The sequence below is a fragment of the Anthonomus grandis genome, chromosome 1, assembly GCF_022605725.1.
Source record: "Anthonomus grandis grandis chromosome 1, icAntGran1.3, whole genome shotgun sequence".
NCBI classification, from domain to species: Eukaryota; Metazoa; Arthropoda; class Insecta; order Coleoptera; family Curculionidae; genus Anthonomus; species Anthonomus grandis.
The window spans coordinates 5,643,878-5,665,187 of record NC_065546.1 but is presented as its reverse complement, the minus strand read 5'-3'; the positions used below and the strand labels follow the sequence as shown (position 1 = coordinate 5,665,187).

The following is a 21,310-nucleotide window of genomic DNA, read 5'->3' as shown; positions in this document are numbered from 1 at the left end:
TTGGGAGGAGTTATCCAAATTAACTAGATGTTCTGGTAAGTGTCATTTATTATATCTTAAATCGATGTTTTTGTTCTTTACTGTTATTAAGTGGGCTTCATCAGGAGATTTTAAAACTCAGTTTTAATTATCTGAGGATGCCAACTTGGTCGGCGAAATGTGCGAGTGTGAAAGTTCTCGTTTTGGTGTTAAGTGGTGTACAACTCTTGCTTTGCATGAGGCTGGTGCAGGAAATGCGTTGTATGTGCGGCAAGAAAAGTGACCGCACAGAAAGCAGAAGATACATAACGGGGGAAGTCCCGATATCCTTTCAAGGTTTTGTTTTATTTGTTGCTATTAACGAAGGCGGTCCGTTTTTCGAATTTGTTGTTAAGGAGACTGGGGGTCAGGAAACTGATCTTTGTGCTTTTTAAATTAGGTGACCTTGTTATCGTTAATTTTTAGGTACTTACGTTGAGCATACAGACCACTCATTGGTTATTACTACGTGAGTTGAGCCATATCCTTGATCAAATCAGAAATCTCCTACTATCGTCCACGCCTTAATAAAAAAAGAGATCTGCTGATTTGTTGTACGCTTGGAACTACATTCAGATCAAGGAACATTTTAAAACCAGCTTGTTCCAAATTATCCGCAAGATGCTTGGAATCAAGAAAATGAGGACTACTGTATCATTCTTGCAGAAATTTTAAGGATAGTGAGATCAGTAAAACCACTTAAACAAATTTTACGCTTTTCCGATATTTCCGTTATTCCGCAGCTTCGCCTACAGGTGCAAACAAGTCCTCCGAAGACAAGTGACATGTTTGACAACGACAAATTGGCAGCTCTGAGCTGTCACTGCCAAAGCTTCATGAGTTGCACTTTTGTTTTCTGAGTGAATTTAATTTTCATCTAAGAAAACACGGAACTTAAAGTTGAGAACCGACTGCGTTTTCAAATTAAACAGTATTTATATCAGACTAAACTCCAAACAGCTTATTTTCGTCTCGTAAAATATGGATAGACTACTAAGATTAGGTGGAGGAATGCCCGGTTTGAGCCAGGCGCCACCTCCTAACGATGCCCCCGTTGTGGACACAGCTGAGCAGGTTTATATCTCTTCTCTGGCCCTGTTAAAAATGCTAAAACATGGAAGGGCTGGTGTACCTATGGAAGTCATGGGTCTTATGTTGGGTAAGTCTTTAAAAAATGTAGTATCTTCTATCTGTTAAATTGGATGGTTTGGATTCATTTCTTAAGGCCCTTAAATAATACTAATGTGAATCTAGTAAAAACAGGCATTTACAACATTGCAAAGTCTTGTATTATTATTTATTTCACATCAAAACACCAAAGAAACTAAAAACTCATATTTTACTCATGATTTTTCTTTGTCAGGTGAATTCGTAGATGATTATACAGTGCGAGTAATAGATGTATTCGCCATGCCACAAACAGGCACCGGAGTCAGTGTAGAAGCTGTTGATCCAGTATTTCAAGTAGGAATTTAATTAAAGGGCAATTATATAGAATATAGATTAGAAGGGTTTTTACAAATTTTAGGCAAAAATGTTGGATATGCTTCGCCAAACTGGTAGACCTGAGATGGTGGTAGGCTGGTATCACTCCCATCCAGGATTTGGCTGTTGGTTGTCTGGCGTTGATATAAATACTCAGCAGTCCTTTGAAGCCTTATCTGAGCGAGCAGTGGCTGTTGTAGTAGATCCAATTCAGTCAGTCAAGGGAAAAGTTGTGATTGATGCATTTAGGTAAGGCTAATAAGGGTCATTATGTGAAAATTTAAAAAAATTATTTGTAATTAGTGAGATAATATTAAAGTTGTCTGCTTAAAGATCTCTCTGTTTTGAGATTTCTAAATAAGGAAGGACTATGCTAGGTTTTCTCTGAAGGTTGTATTTTATAAGTAATAATGATAATAGGCCTTTATTTTAACTCGGTGAAGTTCAGCATAGCTGTTATTAACCGAGCATAAATACAAAATACATAAGATTAAATTTACATATTGGCAACTTAAGCTACTAACTAAGGAATGATAGTTTTGTAATCATAAAGGTATACAGAAGGTAACACAAGCCATTTTATGACATTTTATAAAATCACTAAAAAATTTTGACATTCTATGGCATAAGTATAAATTTCTTTTACCAACTAACAATTTAAACTTGGCTAAGTAAATGTTGCTTATATTTTTTCTTAAATGTAAAAAATGGTAGGTCATACAGTTTGCGAAATATATCAGTGTGGGCTAACTTAGGTAAAAAATAGGAAAACGAATGTCTCTGTTATAAAGAGTATTTCTTTTATCAAGCTTATCAAACAGATAGCCTGGACAGGAACTATCAAGTAACTGTTTTGCTAGGTAACTCAGGTAAAACCTCTGACGATTGCATATTTTCAACCAACCAAGTTCCCAATATTTTGGAGTGATAACACTCTTACACTCACCCCAAAGATGAACCGTACACAAGCATTTTGTATTTCTTGAAGCCGGTTATTTCTATTAAGAAAAGTCCAATAAACTGTGTCCCCATAATTGCAGTGTGATAAAACAAGTGATTCCGTTAACTTTATTTTCAGGTTTGTGTTAATAATTTCCCTACTTTTGTGCAAATTTTTCAATGACAGAAAGATTTTTGGACTACCTTCACAACCTGACTTTCAAACAATCTACATCATCAACAATAATAACTAAATTTTTGTATTTATCTACATTTGGCAATGGTATATTATTTAAAGTTATTATAACATTATCCTTAAGTGTGAAACTATATCATAAACTCTAAACAAGAAAACACCTTTCTATAACTTGACAATAAAAATTTTGTTTTTGAGACACTGTACATTTTCCAATACTATTAACAAAGTCAGTATTTCCAAACAACCACCATCTTAATCTTTTCAACTTTCAACCATCAAACCATCTTAATTTTTTTTCATACCATGTACAGGGGTGAAAAAAAATGTGTGTAAATAGAGTTGGGACACTCTGTATGAACTAATAGAATTTACTTAAATGCTAGGACTCAACAATAAGTCTATTCAATATCTATATAAATGACATTATTTCAGTCTTCAATATTGAAGGTTCAGTATTAATTTCAGGAATGTGAGATATGGCAAGATGTCATGGCAGAAAGTGCAATTTCAAAGATTGGTTCTAAAACTTATTGTCACTAATAAAATAAGAAAACTTATAAATTTAAAATATATACATTTTATAAACTTAGTAATGATGTTTTGAGCTTAAAGTTGTTTGTGTTTCATTAGATAAGTCAATAATTAATTATGCTCTAGAAATATGGGGAGTGCAAGTAAAACAACAATTGCTAATCTATTCATTGCTGTGTATTAAAAGACTTTCAGCCAAACTACTGTTCCAGGAAAGTAAGCTCCTAACATTAGATTAACTATATAAACTAAAGCTGTAATAAGATTTATGCTTAATAATTAATATTATAGAAAACAGAATACAAATATTACATAATCATAGCTTGTGTAATGTTATAACCCAAAATTTGTTGCTAATTTGTCTCAAGCACTCTGCTGTTCAAAGGCTTATTAGGTACGAGGATCTTGTATGTATATAGATATACTACTGATCCATTAATTGCTGAGGAGTTTAACAAATTCTTTAGTTCTGTGGGGTCTAACTTGGCTAGCAAAATAAATAATTTTAATGACTACAACTTTCCTAGTATAAAGGCCAACAATAACTTCTTTTTAAATCCTATTCGGCGTAGTGATCTTATAAAAATTATTAATTCATTAAAGTACAAAACCTCTAGCACTGTTGATAATATTTCTAATGAAATAATTAAACTAAATTATAAACCTCTCCTAAAACCTTTGACTTATTTAACAAACCAAATTTTTTCATCTGGAATTTATCCTCATATTCTTAAAAAAACAATTATTATCCCTCTTTTCAAGCCTGGTAGTAGGGAAGAACCATCTAATTATAGACCAATTGCTTTTACTAGTTCAGTTAGTAAATTAATTGAAAAATGCCTAAAATTACGACTCACTCAATTTATAAATAAGTATCATTTGTCATCTAATGAGCAGTATGGCTTTAGGGAAAATTGCAGTACAGAGGATGCACTTATAAAGGTAACCAACCACATTGTCTCTAGTTTAAACTCGGGTATGAAATGCATGACCATTTTTATTGATTTAGCCAAAGCCTTTGACACTGTGTCCCACCATATTTTGCTGAAACGTCTAGATGATCTGGGTATAATTGGATTACCATATCAATTATTAAAATCGTTTTTAGAAAATAGGCAACAGCAGGTAAAAATTAATGAAACAGTGAGTTCTGGACGTGCGGTGGAGTATGGTGTGCCACAGGGTACTGTGCTTCGGCCTCTTTTATTTACACTGTACATCGATGGTCGTTTTTCAGTTATCCCAAAAGATAGTGTGGTATGTTTTGCTGATGACACCTGCATAATAATTGAAGATAGCAGTTGGGAGGGAGTCAAAAATAAAGCTGAGTCATTAATGTCAAGGGTAAACAATTGGTTTGATTTCAGTCTGATAACTTTAAATACAGACAAAACAAAGTTTATGGGTTATGCCAACAATAATTCTGGTCCGCCAGGTTCTACTACATTAAGATTGTCAAAATTACAATTTTTGCCAGTGTAACACTAAAATTGATTGTGTCAATAGTGTCAAATATTTGGGAGTATTTTTTGACAACTTACTAAAATGGAATGTACATATTGATTACATAATTGGTAAAATACGTAAGTTGTTGTATAAGTTTTACATATTAAGGCATTCTTTGTTAAAAAAGACAATCTTGTATTGTATAAAACTCTAGCGGAGTCTGTACTTGGGTATGGTATAAGTGTATGGGGTACTTTTTATAGGTCTGTTCTTGATCCTCTTGTTATTGCTCAAAAAGCATTGCTGAAAGTTTGCTTATTTAAAAATAATTTGTACCCATCAACTGAATTGTTTAGTGAGGCAGGAGTTTTTCAGCTGCATCACATATATGTAAATTCAGTTACAAGACTTCTTTGTAATAATAAAATTGCTAGAAGTAGACCAGTATGGCCTTTGGCAACCAGGTTTCAAAGTAACAATTCTCTATCCTTTCCTAAAATAAATTTTACTTTTACTAAAAGATCGTTAATTTATACAGCTCCAAAAATTTACAATATGATGCCTCCTGATTTGAGAAATAAACCTTATGCCAGGATCAAGTATAGAATAAAAACTTGGATCATTCATATTAATATTGAGCAATTGTTTGGTTAATGTTAATTGTTGCTAGCTTGTAATCACTATACTGTTCACATAATATTAGATTTTATTTTGTCTGAACTTGATTTATCTATATATTTTAAATGGGAACATGCACAAACTTAGTAGTTAATTGTGTTTCCAACTGTATTCTTAGTTACTTTGTATTATAGTTTTTTCAAAATAAACATTATTATTATTATATAATGTATTGTCTGACTCCATTAGAAACAAGCCATTCAAAAGATTCACAAGATAATTTAATTACATTTATTATTGCTTAATTATTTATATTTTACAAATTTACCAAATTTACAAAATGGTGTCAAGCATTTTTGGAAGCATTTGTAGGCTGTGAGCTAACTTAAGTAATAAGGAAGTTTTAAGACAATTTTGACAAATGTAGTAAATATTTTTAGAAAAATAATGACTAGAAAGTGTAATATATTATTTTAAAATTAAAAAATGTACACTTTGCATTTACAATTTACCTATGGTTATAACTATTTCCAAATTTTTATCATTGCAAAGGTAACACCATTGTGTTAGGCATGCATTTTTCTTAAAAGGTTAAAAATATGTGTAGCAGATTTTCTGGAAACTGACTTTTGAACCATCAAGATCTACTTTTTGGAGAAAAACAGAAAAATTTACATGTCTCAAAAACTATTAACTAGGTATTAGGATTCAATTTACTTCTTACCCCATCCCCTATTCAGTCTCCAAAGGAATGTATCGAATTATCAGTAACCCTGTATATATGCAGTTTTTTTCCTCTCATATTTTTCATAATATTTCACATTTAGAAACAAGTTAATATCAGTATTAAAAGATAAGACAACCCATTTCCCAAATCGATTATGCTGGTTATATATTGGAATATATGTATGACTATAGTATAAAAGGGTTGTAAACTAATAAAATAAATTGAAGTTTAAAATTCGTTCAATAACATACATGTTGTCAACAATTAAAAATTAGCAATTTGAAAATTTGAAATAGCCATATATTAGAAACGAAAAACGGAATATGCTGAAAACAGTTTCTATAAAGTGAAGAGGGAACAAAAACAAGCATATTCAGTTTATCATTCCTAATACACTGGTGGCCAAAAGTAGATTGACAACTACTTATTTTTCAAATTTGTTTATATCACGGTTTAGGAAATGATAAATTAGGTGGGACAGTACCTGAATAAAAAACAACGGAGCCTATTTGTAATGTTTAATTATATTTAAACTATTTATTCAAAATACCCAATTTTATTAAAAAAAAAAATAAAAAAACTAAACAATTTTCAAGTGGCCATAATTAAATTGACAAATTCAAAGCTTATTAAATTAAAAATAAGTATAGAAAATTTAAAGGGTTTTATTCAATAATGCGTTGCATAGCCTCTATTTCTTCTCACTTCCACCACGCTTTTGGGCATTGACCTAATTAAATTGTCAATATAGGAAGTGTCAATGGTGGATATCCATGCATGCCTTCAAAGCTTCAAAAAGTTCTTGTTTATTTTTGAAATTTTTACATCGGATTGACGATCAATGTAATCCCAAATGTTCTCTATCGGATTAAGGTCCGGTGACTGTGACGGCCATTTGATAACATTAATTTTTTCTTGGGTCAGCCATTGCTTAACGACCTTGGATGCGTGTTTCGGATTGTTATCATGTTGAAAGTAGTGGTTGAGTGGCATAACTTCATCAGCGTAAGGTACCATAACATCCTGCAGTATGTCTTTATACATGAAACGATCCATCGTGCCTTCTGTCAAGTGTAGTGGACCCATCCCATAGCCCGAAAAACCCCCCACACCATCACGGAACCACCTCCATGCTTGACTGTGACACCGTATAATTGGGATCATACCTTTGGTTCACAGGACGCCTAACATATCTTTTGCCATCCGAATTAATCAAATTGAACTTTGATTCATCACTAAAAATAACCTTTTTCCATTCGAAGACTGTCCAATGAGTATGTTCTCGAGCAAAGCTCAATCGCGCCCTTACGTTTTTTAAACTTAGCAGTGGTTTCTTTGCAGGCCGTCTTGTTTTTAAATCACTATATTGAAGTCTCCTTCTAATGGTACGACAACTAACTGAACCCACACCTTCTTCCAAATGCAGCTTGATTTCTTTTGAAGTTGCGAATGGGTCAAGTTTTGCTTTTTTCAAAATTAATTTGTCAACACGACTAGTGGTCTTCTTTGGTCGGCCAGTTTTTTTTAGAGGAACAACACTTCCACGGAGATTAATTTTTGTTATTATTTGACTTACAGTTGCCCTCAAAAGAGAAAATTTCCGAGCAATATCCACCTGTTTAACCCCTTTCCGGTAATCGTCGATTATTCGCATCTTAATATCGATCGATAAAGTTATACCACGTGGCATTGTGAATATTTTTAAAAACTAATAGTAAGAAAAGTCAAATCAACAGAAACCAACGCATAAAACTCAGAGACTGAATAAATATGTTCTTTGTCAATCCAATTTTGGCCACGTAGCAGTCAAACAAAATTATTGGAATTTGATAAAAAAAATATTGAGAAAAAGTGCAAGCAATAAAAATCTATGGAATTTGTTTCTTCAAACTATATTGTTTACATTCCTGAACACTAATAAGCTCAATCGGTTTTTCCTTTGCTTCAGATAAAATATATCCATAAAAATGGAATTTGTCAATCTACTTTTGGCCACCAGTGTATATGGTCACTTTTGAAATTGAAAATTTGAAAAAAGAAAACAAAAACTATAAAAATATGTTGAAGTATGCTGAAGTTGGTACTACTAAAAGAAAATACAAAATATTATGTATGTATTACTATATATTATATATCTTACTTTTCATGTAAATTATTATTAATATAATTCTGACACATTATATTAGTAGGGGATTTAAACAAAATATTAGTCCTAGTAAGATTTACATAAAATAACCTAAAATTCCTAGAGTTTATTCTTGGTACTCGAAAACTTAATCCAGCCAAAAGGGTAGGACAGTCAATCTTGTTATGAATAAGAATTTTGTGGAAAGAATTTCTCTTCTTTTTGCTAGAAGAGTATAATATTAAATTTATTTAAGTATAATTGACTATCCAAACCTCTTGCCGGAAAGACACCTTCCTCCCAAAACCAGAGATACTTTATAAACTTGCGCTGAATGCGCACAATATTATCTAATATCAGGATTCGGTACCAAATTAGAGATGCTTATTCTTGGCGCGTATGTAAGATAAAAAAAAGTAGTTTTAGATTGTTAATATTTTCAAAATGCCGATAGTTCCGATAAATAAACTAACAATTTGGCAGAATCAAAAACTATTTTTGCTACATGCTTGGCGACACTTAATTTCGCATCATAAGTAATTCCCAAATCGATTGCCTCATCCACTTTGATTAACAGAACTCTATAGTTAAAATTAATCGGCAACAATTTTCTAGAAAATGAGAGAATAGAGCATTTATTAACGGTTAAATATAGTCTATTGACATTGCACCAATTCACAACTTTATTAAGATTTACCTGAAGGAATTTGCAATCAACTTTTTAAATTGTCGCCCTGTATACAGTTGTTAAAATATATATTTGCTAAAACGGCAATACCTACATTTACTAAGCATGTTAATAAAAAAAATCAAACATGATCAGATCATTAATCAATTCTAGGTTAATCAATCCGAATATGATGGTTCTTGGACAAGAGCCTAGACAAACAACCTCGAACTTGGGACACCTTCAAAAACCATCAGTACAAGCTTTGATTCACGGACTGAATAGGCATTATTACTCCATCAGTATAAACTATAGGAAAAACGAGTTGGAGCAAAAAATGCTGCTGAATTTACACAAAAAGTCGTGGATGGATGGACTAACACTGGCAGATTATTCAGAAAATTGCAGCACTAATGAAAAAACCGTTGCTGATATGCTTGAACTTGCAAAGAATTATAATAAAGGTGTTATTATCATTCTTCTTTAATTATTTGCTGGTTACAATAATATATATTTGTTTTAGCTCTTGAGGAAGAAGAAAAAATGACTCCGGAACAATTAGCAATAAAAAATGTGGGCAAACAAGATCCTAAGAGGCATCTGGAAGAGAAAGTTGATGTTCTGATGACGAACAATATTGTACAATATCTTGGTGCTATGCTGGATACTGTCGTTTTTAAGTAAATATTTATTATTTTGAATTTATAATTGTTTACTGTTTTCATTTATCATACTTTTTTTTTTAATACAAATTTCGAATCTGTCACGAACAGTTTTGTTCACTGGTTTTTTAATAATAACAATAAAATATTGCTATCTAAATTTCATACATGGAAATAATAAAAAAAAAATAAATAAAAATACATTTTTATAAACTGTAGTAACGTTCCTTTTTTGTAACTTAATATTGTTCACATAATTCCTTGGTTTTGAGTTTGTGTTAAAGATAGGTTTTTCTCACTAGTGTTGGTTAAATTCAGAAAAAAAATGTCGTCCAGTGTTTATAAAAAACTAGTGCGTAAAAAATGTAAAGTGAGTACGTAGCGAAAATATTTTTCAGATATTTAATTTAAGTCATTTTCTAAGTCCGGACTTGGAATAATCTTAAGAGCGCTATTCCCGGCGCGACCAACTGAGAATCCGCTTTTAGTCGTTTAGCCCGTCCGGCAAACATCTGACAACACGGTACCGCCGCGTCGTCACTTGCTTTCCCATCGATCCGCAGCGATTCGGGCTGCATTCCGTTGTGAATTTTTGAGCGGTCTCGTGGTCGACGTCCAGAAAAGCGTTTTATACAGTAGAACCTCGATTATCCGGGCCAGCCGGGACCGAGCCTTCGCCGGATAATCGAAAACACGGATAATCCAAAGACTCATTTTTATTTTTTTAATACATAATTTATTTAAACAAATACATGTGCCAGACGAAAAGAAACAACAACCTATTTAGACATAATGTATTTGCTATGTATAAACGTATACATACATTATAAAAAATATTATATAGGTTATACATGTTATATTACATATTATATGTATATACATACATATGTACATATATAAAAAAATCACTTAAAAAAATCACTTAAAAAAATCTCTAATTTTTGTTTGTTTTTGGGCCTCGTAACTTCTACACCCTATAATTTCTTTCATTTTTCTAAGCTGAAGTATATGAATGTCATCAGTTACAGGCTGTTCTTCAAAATATTGAATAAGTATGTTTACTGCATCCCTTGCTTCTCGATGACTCGTCATAATGACGCAATCATTTTTATCAGAACTCTTATTCTCATCACTACTTTTGTCAGAACTTTCTGCATTCATTTTCTTGGTGATCACATTCTATCCATTCTTGTATTTCTTTATTGTCTATTTCTTCTAAACCTTTGATTTGTGAGGCAATAGTTGCTATATTTCCGACGGACAGCTCACCTTCATTTAAGTGATTTTCATCTTCAGTACCGTCTTCATGTTCTAAAGTCATTATTTTATAAAATGATTTTTTAATGTGATCCACTTTCACATCACTCCAAGCACGACCTAAAGCATAAATTGCTTCTTTCAAATTTAGACGTTTCCAAAATCCCACAATGTCATCTTCTCCCAACAGTTGCAGCAGGTCTTTTCTGTAAAGTCTCTTCATGGTCTCTATAACACCTTGGTCCATTGGCTGGGCAATAGATGTTACATTCGGAGGAAAATATGCTACGAATATGTTCCCATCTGTTGACTTTAGTTGCTCTACATCAGGATGCGATGGCGCATTATCCAGTAACAGTACAGCCTTTGGTGGAAGATTATTTTCTTTGAGATAAGCTCTAACTTGAGGTATAAATTTTTTGAAAAACCACTTTTTAAAAATTACTCGATCCATCCAAGCTGCCTTTTGATTATAATAATCCACAATCAATCTTTTTATATTTTTAAAAGCTCTAGGATTTTTGGATTTTCCAATGACGGCTAACCTAAGCTTATGGGTTCCTGAGGCATTAGCACAGCATAAAACTGTTAAACGGTCTTTGCTTTCTTTGAAACCTAAAAAAAAATACAACTTTGAGAAATATTTTATACGTAAAAAAATATGTATGTAACGCTAACCTGGTGCACTAGTTTCTGAGGCTACAACAAGTGTCCTTCTCGGCATTGCTTTCCAATAGAGTCCAGTTTCATCTCCGTTGTACACCTGCTCAGGTTTTAGGTCATGCTCTATTATGAGATTTTCCAAATCATAGCAAAATTCTACCATAGCTACATCATTAGCACTTAATTTCTCCCCTTGAACAGCTAATTCTCGTATTCCATGACGTTTTTTAAATCTGTAAAGCCAACCAGAAGATGCCGAGAAGTTGCCTTTAATTTTCAACTGCTTGTGAAACTTTTCAGCTTGCCTAGTACACATAGGTCCTGATATCGGAACCCCCACTGATCTTTTCTGCAAGAACCACTTGGTCATAGCATCATCAAGTTCTCGAAACGTAGACCCTTTTAGAGATTTCCTGTCAGAAATAGCTTTTGCACTATCCGCTTTTGCTACAAAGCTCTGTAACTGGGATTTTTTCTTCACAATGTCACGAACCGTTTGTTTTCCAATATTATATGTTTTAGCCAAAATAGCAACACTTATGTTATTTTCAGACTGTTTCAACATTTCCATTTTTTGCTCAAAACATTGCGTTTACGCTTTTCATTAGCACCCGTACGCTGCATTTTGTGCGCCTGTTTACGTTTAACTAATAAGCGATGAGCCGGTCGCCGGTCGCCAATACTCGCCAGTTGGCGAAAATAACAGGTAAAAACATAAACGAAGGATTCCCCGAAAGAAACTTGGGGATTCCCCGAGACGAGCGTTTGCACGGTTTCAGCATTCAGGCGGCGCCGGTGCTGTCAATCTCGAGCCGTCAGCCACGGATAATCCGCGCACGGATGATCAATTTAAAATGCCGCACGGAGAATCCGCCGCCCGGATAACGCGCGCACGGATAATCGGGGTTCTACTGTAATTTTTTTTTGAAGTTTATTCTATTTCTGCTTCATAAGAAGTTTTTGCGCAATTAGTAAAGCATTTATTGGATACGCTATTATGATTTTAATCTAAAAAAAAATCTTTAGGCTTATACAGATTTTCAATAAACATTGTAAAAAAATTGCACCAAAACACAAGACACAAGCGCAATTTTATTCTGCTTTATGTTAAAATAGGTTTTTCAAATCTCTAAATAATTAAAATCTTATTAGATTAAATATTACTATTTATTATACATAATAACCTATAAATTATCTATTATCTATAAATATTAGCTTTAATTATTGTGTTTGAGATATTGACAGTTAAAAATCATCTTGAATACACTTTAATACGCTGCAAGTTTATTTTATTTTTGCACTTTATTTTTACCAGATTCGTGCTACGCCCAATTTAGGTATTATGGGAAAATACTGCAATGAATTAAAAAAAAAAGAAACGAACGAAACGTATATTAACAAAAAAATATAAACATATAAAAAACGTATATACATATTTATTAAGGTTTTTACATATAGTCGACAGAAACAGTATTTTTAATAGAAACAGTATTTTTAAAAGTTTGAGATGCAGTTCTAAAATAAAGTAAGATTAAAAAGTTTTAATAAACCTAAGTAAATAATAAACCTTTATTTAGGTTAAAACTGTTTTATACTTACCTTAAATTGTTTATTTTATTAGATCGGGCTTGTTTCATTCTTTGTTTTAAATATTTTTTATTAATATATTACACATCTTTTTTACCCTCCTTTCGTTTACCCATTGTTTATTATTAAAAATTTTTAAACCGCCAATAAAAAAATGGTTAACTAATACACAATAAAATAGCTAAGAATAAAAAACGCAAAGATAAAAGAAAAAACAATAATAACACGAAACACAACTACCCCAAAAAGCACAAAATCATAGCTATACAAATTACAGCGGAAAAACAGTAGCATGCAATTACCGAAATTGATATAAAATCGAACAGCTCCCCCGTTCAGTGGACGACTCTCGTCACCAGCCAGACAAGCGGCGCGCGGCGCTGCGTTGCCAGCTGCCAGCAAAAGCCGCAGGTATTGGGAAATTTAAAGCTGTTTTTTCAATTTTTCGGTTATTGATATTACGCTCTTATTAATTAAAATTTTATATTTTACCATTTAGCTTAATTTTATAATAATGATTTTATCCCGCTATAGACGAATTTTCGACTTTTTTTCATTATTGCAGAATTAAAAACTAAAAAAAAATAAAAATAAAAAAAACGTTCTGTAGCGGTGTTCTTTAGGAAATTTAAATAACTTTACTCAAAACCGCAGTTAAATATCTTTTAAAATAAAGGAATTACTGAAATAACAGTAATGAGCGGGTGACTAATGCTCTTAATTGTTACAAGCATAAAATAGAACATCTTAATTTAAACCGAAATAGAATTTAGAAAAGTCTTTTTTACTATTAGATATGATTTATCATTCCTCTCTAGAAGTTTTTGATTTAGATTATTTTTCATATCCTCTGAGTTGTTAAAAAATGTGTAAAATGTTTTTATAAACTGGACTAATATTTCTTTTTATAAATTAATATTCTTAACATCAATCCATTTTTACTGGTCTTGAGTGTGTCAACTGTAGTTGTTTGCCACTAGTTTTGGAGAAATTTAAGAAAAAAACACTAAATATTCCGCATTATACCCTCGGCCTGGCTATCAGTTTTTTGAGTATTTAGAAGTATTTTTTTAAAATATTGTTTACATATGTAGGTCATAACACAAATGGTCCGTCCAGATTTAAAGTAACCTTTCATTTTATTTGATTAAAATAGCAAATCTTACTTTAAAACAAGATGCTTAGATAATTTACCAAAGTCTTTCTAGTAATTGATATGTTTTTTCTTTTCTCTCTAGTATTTAAAGTGATTTTTTAGATCTTTTTGAGGCTGCTAGAGCCATTTCCTATCTATACCAGGACTTTGAAATAGTTTTTGTTGTCTTCCGAATACTTGGAGTCCATTTAAATTAATTTTTTCTCTAATCTAAGGGTTAATCCCTATGATTTTAAGGTTAAATCATATCATTTTACAAAAATACATCTGTTTTTGTACTGCAATACTTTTGAACTGGTATTTTCGGATTTCTAGTTGTTACAGGTTAAAATTGGCATTTTATACTCTTTATTAAAAGCACTAATTACAGTTATATTTTCAAAATAGATATTTTACAAATATTAATGATTGATACTAGTAATGCCCTCTCTGTAATAGCCTCCCAAGTAACCCATAGTTCTGTTCTCTAGCCATTTCAAATTACAGTATTCTTTTTTTTTAAGGACACATTTAGTCTTGTACATTTCAGCTTCATATTGTACTGGTTGTTGATGAAATTTTATTTATACTCTTATAAAACCCGATTCTGGACTAAAGAAATATTTTAGAATTTAAATTATATCCCATAATGCTTATTCCTTACTTTATTTAATTATTTTATAACGAATAATGATTAATTGGGCATGTACAATTATTGTGTATGTTGAACTGTTTATAGTACAATATCTGATTTTGGCTTGACCATACCAGATATGCTGGTTGATTTTACTCGGACTGACCTATCTAATTTTTGTCTCTTTTTATCTAATGTAAATATTAGTTTTCTTGGAAGATAGCGAGAAGTTGCTGGTCTAGGCAAAATCGAAATTGATTGTCATAGTGACACATATTTTCATTGCCAACTTCCTTGGGCCACAAATTTTGTTATTTATTTTTTATAAAAGGTTTTATGGTACTTATAAAAAAAAGTTAAGTTATTTTGTTATATATTTCGATTGGCAATACACTTTGTGCGTGATTGCTTAAATACGGGTTTGACCTCTGCGGTCGTTCCTTTTTCCCAGACCGCCGTCATGAAGTGAAGAGTGCTTTAGTTCTTTTTGAAATTCGTGTGAATTTTACCCATATGGGGATATAATTGACTAAATGTGGTGATAGTAAATCAACTTTTTGGGCGTAATGCTATAATTTGTTGTTTTGTTGAATTTACTGGCCTTTATGGCGATTTAAAACCTAATAATTTTTCACGTGCCCTCGAACATCGGCAAAATAGCGGTTCTGATTGGCATTGGCAGGGGACAATTTAATTAGCAAAGCTACATAACATGGATTTTGGACGGATTTTTTTTTGTACGGACCTGATTTCTTCATGCCACATGGTGCTTTCGTTTTGGGGTTATGTACTCTACTGGCTCTAATCTAGAAGGAGATTTTAAGCAACTGTGAGCTAACGTCTAACCTGGACCACTACCAGAAGAGGTGGGGCTTGGAGGCCTGCAGTTTTTCTTTGGCTGGGAATTGGATGTCTGGGAGAGTCTCGAATCTGAAGTAGTCTGCTGTGTGTGGAGCTAAGTGACACAACATAACATTTTTTTTATTCACTTATTTTATTTTTATTATCACAACTTTTATCTTTTGAGTTGAGAGACATACATAAGTTTATTTAAAATTTTATTGACATTATTTAATCGATGCTATTTTATTATTGAATATTATTGATAAGAGTACATATATATGTGACAAGTGACTCCTGTGAGGTAAGACGCAGCCGGCTTCGTAGTACTACGAGTATATACTTGGGTTATATTATTTATTTTCAGACTACTCCTAAGATGTCAAATTTTCTCAGATTAGCTAGTAAATATTAGAGTAAACTAATAAAAGGGTAATTTTAAGTGGGGAAGCTTCAACAGTTAGGGTTGTTATTTTTTTTTTGCTTAGGTCAATGTCCGTGGCGGGATATACCGGGCCATGTAAATTATTAGTTTAATTGAATTGAAGCTTCATTCCCCAAAAGGTTTGGGTGTAACATAATTTATTTTATTTTGACAACCACACTTTGATTGTGTATTTTTTGTGTGATGTTGTGGTTCCTTATTACCAACTTAAATAATTATTCCTCTTAACGATAAATAACATAACATAATTCTCTGTGATAATCAAGACTTAAATAAATTGTTATTTTCTGTTGTTAATTTGTTTTTCACTTGAGTTGAGTAGGTTGGAATATCATAGGTAATTTGGAAACAATAGTGTATACTGATTTGACTTTGATTTTGTTTTCCAAGTTTCGTTTTGAACTTGCCTAAATAAATTTTGATAAATATTGGGCGTCCTTTGGGATTATATAAAATCCAAAACTTGGTGGCGCCATACTGATTTTGACATTTAGTTGGGTAACTATTTTTAACTAATTTTGGTTCATTTGGTTGAGGAAGAAGCTAGAACCCACATCGGCTTGAGCTAGCAGCATTGTGAAGGATTCCTTCTCTGGGCGTTTCAGGTAAGAGGGGTTAAGTTCCTCCGGGCATCAAACAACTTTTGGAGACCCTCTTAAGGCCATAAACCTTTCACTATTTTTAGTACTTCTTTTCTTTTGTTTAACTTGGCATTCATCGCTTCACCATTATTGGTTCACCATCATTCCATTTTATTCATTTAAAAAAAAAAAAATATAACATAGTATATACGAAGTGTGTTGTTTCTTCTGAGTGGTGGGACTGTCTTCTTGTGTCATTGAGCATTTACCATTATTTCAACGGAAAATCATGTTGCAGACATGATCGATTTTCCTTTTTTTTTCAGTTATTTGAAATTTTACGGGATTTACTTTTTAAAATCATTTATCTTGAATTCATATGCTTTAAGATATATATAGTAAATATACATATATAGTAAATATACATATACAGTATCGGACAAAATTAAAGAGACTCGACTACTTACCTCTTTTATGTAAGATAAAAATGATTAAATTCCTCTTTTTGTGCTAAAGGATGTTATGTTTTGAAGTAGTTTAAAAAGGCACTAAAATAAATTTAAAAAAAAAAAAACATTTCTCAAGATTTATTAGGAAAAATAAAAAAATGCAAAAAATTCTGTGCGACAAAATTAGAGAGACTTATCCTTAAAGTACATTTGTACCCTATACTAATGAAACTAACCTAATACTTTGTCCAGTACCCTTTATTCTGGATAACTTTTTCACATCTATTCGGCATCGATCCAATGAGATTCGAAATTACAGCCGGATCCATTGATTTCCAGGCATTCTCGATTTCTTCAAATAATTGAGCACGATTCCCGATGTTTTTATTGCGAATCTTTTTCTCTATAATCTCCCAAAGATTTTCAATTGGGTTCAAGTCCGGCGATTGCGGTGGCCATTTTAAAACTTGAATTTTGTTAGCCAAAAACCATTCCTTCACAAGTTTGGCCGTATGTTTGGGGTCGTTATCGTGTTGGAACGTGAATCTTAGCGGCATTTCCCATTCGGCGTAAGGCAACATTACATCTTCCAGTATAGTCCGATACATAAATCTATCCATAGTGCCCTCAATTTTGTGGATAGGACCCATTCCATAACCCGAAAAACAACCCCAAACCATTAAATTGCCACCTCCGTGCTTCACAGTACCAGAAACATATTTTGGATCAAGCCTTTTGTTTGCTGGGCGATGTACGAACTGCGCTCCATCACTTCCAAAAATATTATATTTAGACTCGTCACTAAACAAAACCTTATTCCAGTCCTTAGCTGTCCAGTAACGGTGACGTGTTGCAAATAACATTCTAGCAGCTACATTTTTTTTTGATAGATGGGGTTTTTTTGCTGGTCTCCTTCCAGGAAGCCCCGCCTCCACTAATCGCCGCTGCACAGTCCTGGATGAAACCCCAGGCGCCTCCAATTCAGCCAAAATCTGTGTTGAAGATAGACGCGGATTATTCTGACTTAGTCGTTTAATTCTCCTGTCCAGCAGTACTGAGGTTTTTCTCTTGCGGCCACCTCTTTTAAGGTTTGTCACTCTTCCACGGAGCTGATAATTTTTTATTGTTCTGGAAACCATTTGTTTACTGACGTTGAATTGCACTTTTATTAATTTTTGTGAGCGACCTGAGTTATAGGCTTCTATAATTTTTTCTTTTAGGTCTATGGAATAATGTTTACCACGAGGCATTGCTAATGATATTCTCAAACTAATAAACAGAAATTAAACTAATCGCGACTTCAGCGAAACTAAATACAAAATGAGTCTCTTTAATTCTGTCGCAGTAATTTTTTATCAATGTTAAAAACATTCTTTAAATAAACGTAAACATGAGCTACAAAAATGAATTGTTGTCAACTCCGGTATGCACTGCTTAACAAATATTAATATTATTTCAAGAACAAAAAATTGGAGTTGGCAAATAGAGAAGTCTCTCTAATTTTGTCCGATACTGTATATAGTAAATATGTATATGTTAGGCTCAATAGTCGAATTCGGGCATTGCCCGAAAAAAATACGCAATTCTAGTTTTGAGCAAGAAATATTTCCCAAACCCGAAAAAAATATTTTATACGACTTTTGAGCATTACAAAATAAACAAAACTAGTTTTGCGCAATTTAAAATGCACATAACTAGTTTTGGATATTTCTAAATGACCAGCTCTAATTCTGCTTTTTTTATTCAATTAGCGACAGCATCGGAATAAATTAGATATAAAGTTGGAAATGGTATTTAAATTTATTTTATTTAAATTAAAAATATTCTAACAAATACAAAATCAAATAAATAATTATTCTTTGGTAAGTATCCAAGTAATTAAAAAATATTATTTATTTAAACAAGAGCTTGAATGATGACATTTAGAATTACAGAGGACATTTTTCTTTCGACAAAAGCATGATCTGCAATACACTAAATGCGTTATAAAAAAATTCTAGATTGAGATCTAACGTGCCGGTACCGGTATCCGAATAAATCCCGGTAATAAGACGTTATAGGCAATCAATAACCTAAATATTTATTGGTTTCTAATTACCTATTTTAAAATTTTTTAAAATTAAATAACCTAAATATTAGTTTATTGGTTGCTAATATGCTAAAATGCCAGGAAATTGTAGGATAACGACAAGAATTAACAATAATTTATAAGGTTAGTTAGAATTAGACTTCAGTGCACAACAAGAAAATATTAATAATACATTCTAAAAATTGTTTATTTATATCGTTCTGAATCCTCCCTCGAACCTGTCACAAGCTGTACTAATTGAAACCAGCGCAGCGCGCCTAGATTCTCTGTTGTCAAGTTTATACACATTTTCAAAAGAGGAAATTTTCAGCTATATATCAATACCTATTAATGTCTTATTAGTGTTAGATTTTGGATTAAAAATAAAAAGTAGAAATAGGTATATCTTATTGTAAGCGCAAAACTAACATCTTCCAAGCAAAAAAAAAATTAAATGCTTATTCCTAAAACTGCTTCTAAAAAATTTAGAATGGCATCACGGCAAGCAAAAGCTGATGTTATCTTGCGAAATGTCATCTTGTCAAACAACTTTCTGTTTACATTCGGCAGTTTTGAAGTTCTGTGTTTTTTCTTTAGTTTTTGGTTGAAAAGGGACAAAGAGCCCATTTGAGTGTTTTTGGGAACTGTTACGATGGTAAAAACTTGCCGCACGAAAAATACCGATACTGTCATAACATTATATCAAGGGAGAAACGTCATCATAAACGTAGAATAATAAAAACTAAGTAAGGTATCTATAATAATAATAAAATATTTCATTTCCATAGAAATGTTTTTTATTAGATAGGTACCTTTACTCTAATGAAGTATGTTAAAAAAACGCATAAACAGTTCATAAACGGTAATATTGTTTAAAATTTAAAACATAATCTAGTATTAATAAATATTTATCACGTAAATATTTTTTGACGACGGGACGACAGAGGTAAAGATTTCTTTATTTAAAGATCGAGCGGCGTTGCGATGTTGTTGCCTTTTTCGCAAATATACGTAATCTGGATTAATTTTACTTTGAATATTGACTTTTTTTATAGAGTATCTTATCATATGTTGTTAAAGAAAAAGAGGTATAGTTTAGGTGAAGTTACTTGGACAAGCATAAAAACTAAAAACGTTTAGCATGCCGCGTTGTCTTTATGAGGCATTGGCGTGCATATAATTTTTGTTATATGAACATATAATATTACATATACAAGGTGTCCAAAAAGGGTATCAGCAATGTGATGTTTGCATAAACCAAATATACCATATTTCTATGATCATTTATTTAAGGCAAATGAATGTACAGAATGGAAATTTATGAACCAAAAACAATGTTGTCTAAATGGCGTCCGTTGCGCTGTATGCACTCTTCAAATCAAGAACGAAGATTATTGATAACCCGTCCACACATTTCCCTTGATATTAATCGTATTTGCTCCTGGATATTTTGCTTTAATTGATTTGTATCAGCTGGATTATTCTCGTAGACCTTGCTTTTGAGGTAACCCCATAAGAAATAATCAAGTGGCGTCAGGTCCGGTCTTCTAGGAGGCCAGTTAATATTGCCTCTTCTTGAAATGACTTTATTGGGGAATAATTGTTGAACAGCTTCAATTGCCCGATTTGACGTATGGCATGTCGCACCATCCTGCTGAAACCAGGTTTCTAAGTTAAAACCTTGAAATCGGAGAGATAGTGCAAGAAAATCTTGTAACATTGCACAATACCGCTCGGTATTAGCGCTAAGTGCCCGTCCATTTTGATCGTCAGAAAAATACGGCCCAATTATGCCATCAGCAGACATAGCAGCCCATACGACCACTTTGGGGCTACGCAGTGGACGTTCGTGTTTTGACTGCGAGGATTAACGTCAGGCCAGTACCTGCAATTTTGCTTATTTACGTGGCCATTTACATGAAAATTAGCCTCATCACTGAATAAAATGTTATTGAAATCGACGAATCGTTCCATCATTTCATTGACAAATTCTAACCGTGTATTGTAATCCCTCGGTTTTAATTTTCAATTCCTGCACTAACTGTATCTTATATACATGTATACGCAAGTCTTTGGTCAAAATGTTATGTAAAGATGATCTTTTGAGAGTAGTCGTCTGTTTCGCTTCCGTACAGATAAGGTTGGATTCTCTCTGACTGATTGACGTACTCGTTCGATGTTTTCTGCACTTCTTACGATTCGTGGGCGGCCTGGATTATGAATTTTCACTGTGG

At 32.5% G+C, this 21,310-nt stretch overlaps 1 protein-coding gene across 1 annotated transcript; it reads left to right on the top strand.

The window, feature by feature from the left end:
• The first annotated feature begins 831 nt into the window (after positions 1–831).
• LOC126744382 (26S proteasome non-ATPase regulatory subunit 14) lies at positions 832–9,635 on the top strand. The gene is made up of 5 exons (XM_050451765.1): positions 832–1,177; positions 1,382–1,482; positions 1,547–1,752; positions 8,930–9,219; positions 9,279–9,635. The coding sequence occupies exons 1-5, from the start codon at positions 1,000–1,002 to the stop codon at positions 9,437–9,439; spliced, it is 936 nt and encodes a 311-aa protein (XP_050307722.1). The 5' UTR covers positions 832–999; the 3' UTR covers positions 9,440–9,635.
• Positions 9,636–21,310: the final 11,675 nt, after the last annotated feature.

What these genes read in the sequence shown, in the direction of transcription:
- LOC126744382 (XM_050451765.1), top strand. Translation starts at nt 1,000, where the DNA reads ATGGATAGACTACTAAGATTAGGTGGAGGAATGCCCGGTTTGAGCCAG. An exon ending in CTGTTGATCCAGTATTTCAA is followed by an intron (nt 1,483 to 1,546) that starts GTAGGAATTTAA and finishes TACAAATTTTAG; the next exon opens with GCAAAAATGTTGGATATGCT. An exon ending in TGCAAAGAATTATAATAAAG is followed by an intron (nt 9,220 to 9,278) that starts GTGTTATTATCA and finishes TATTTGTTTTAG; the next exon opens with CTCTTGAGGAAGAAGAAAAA.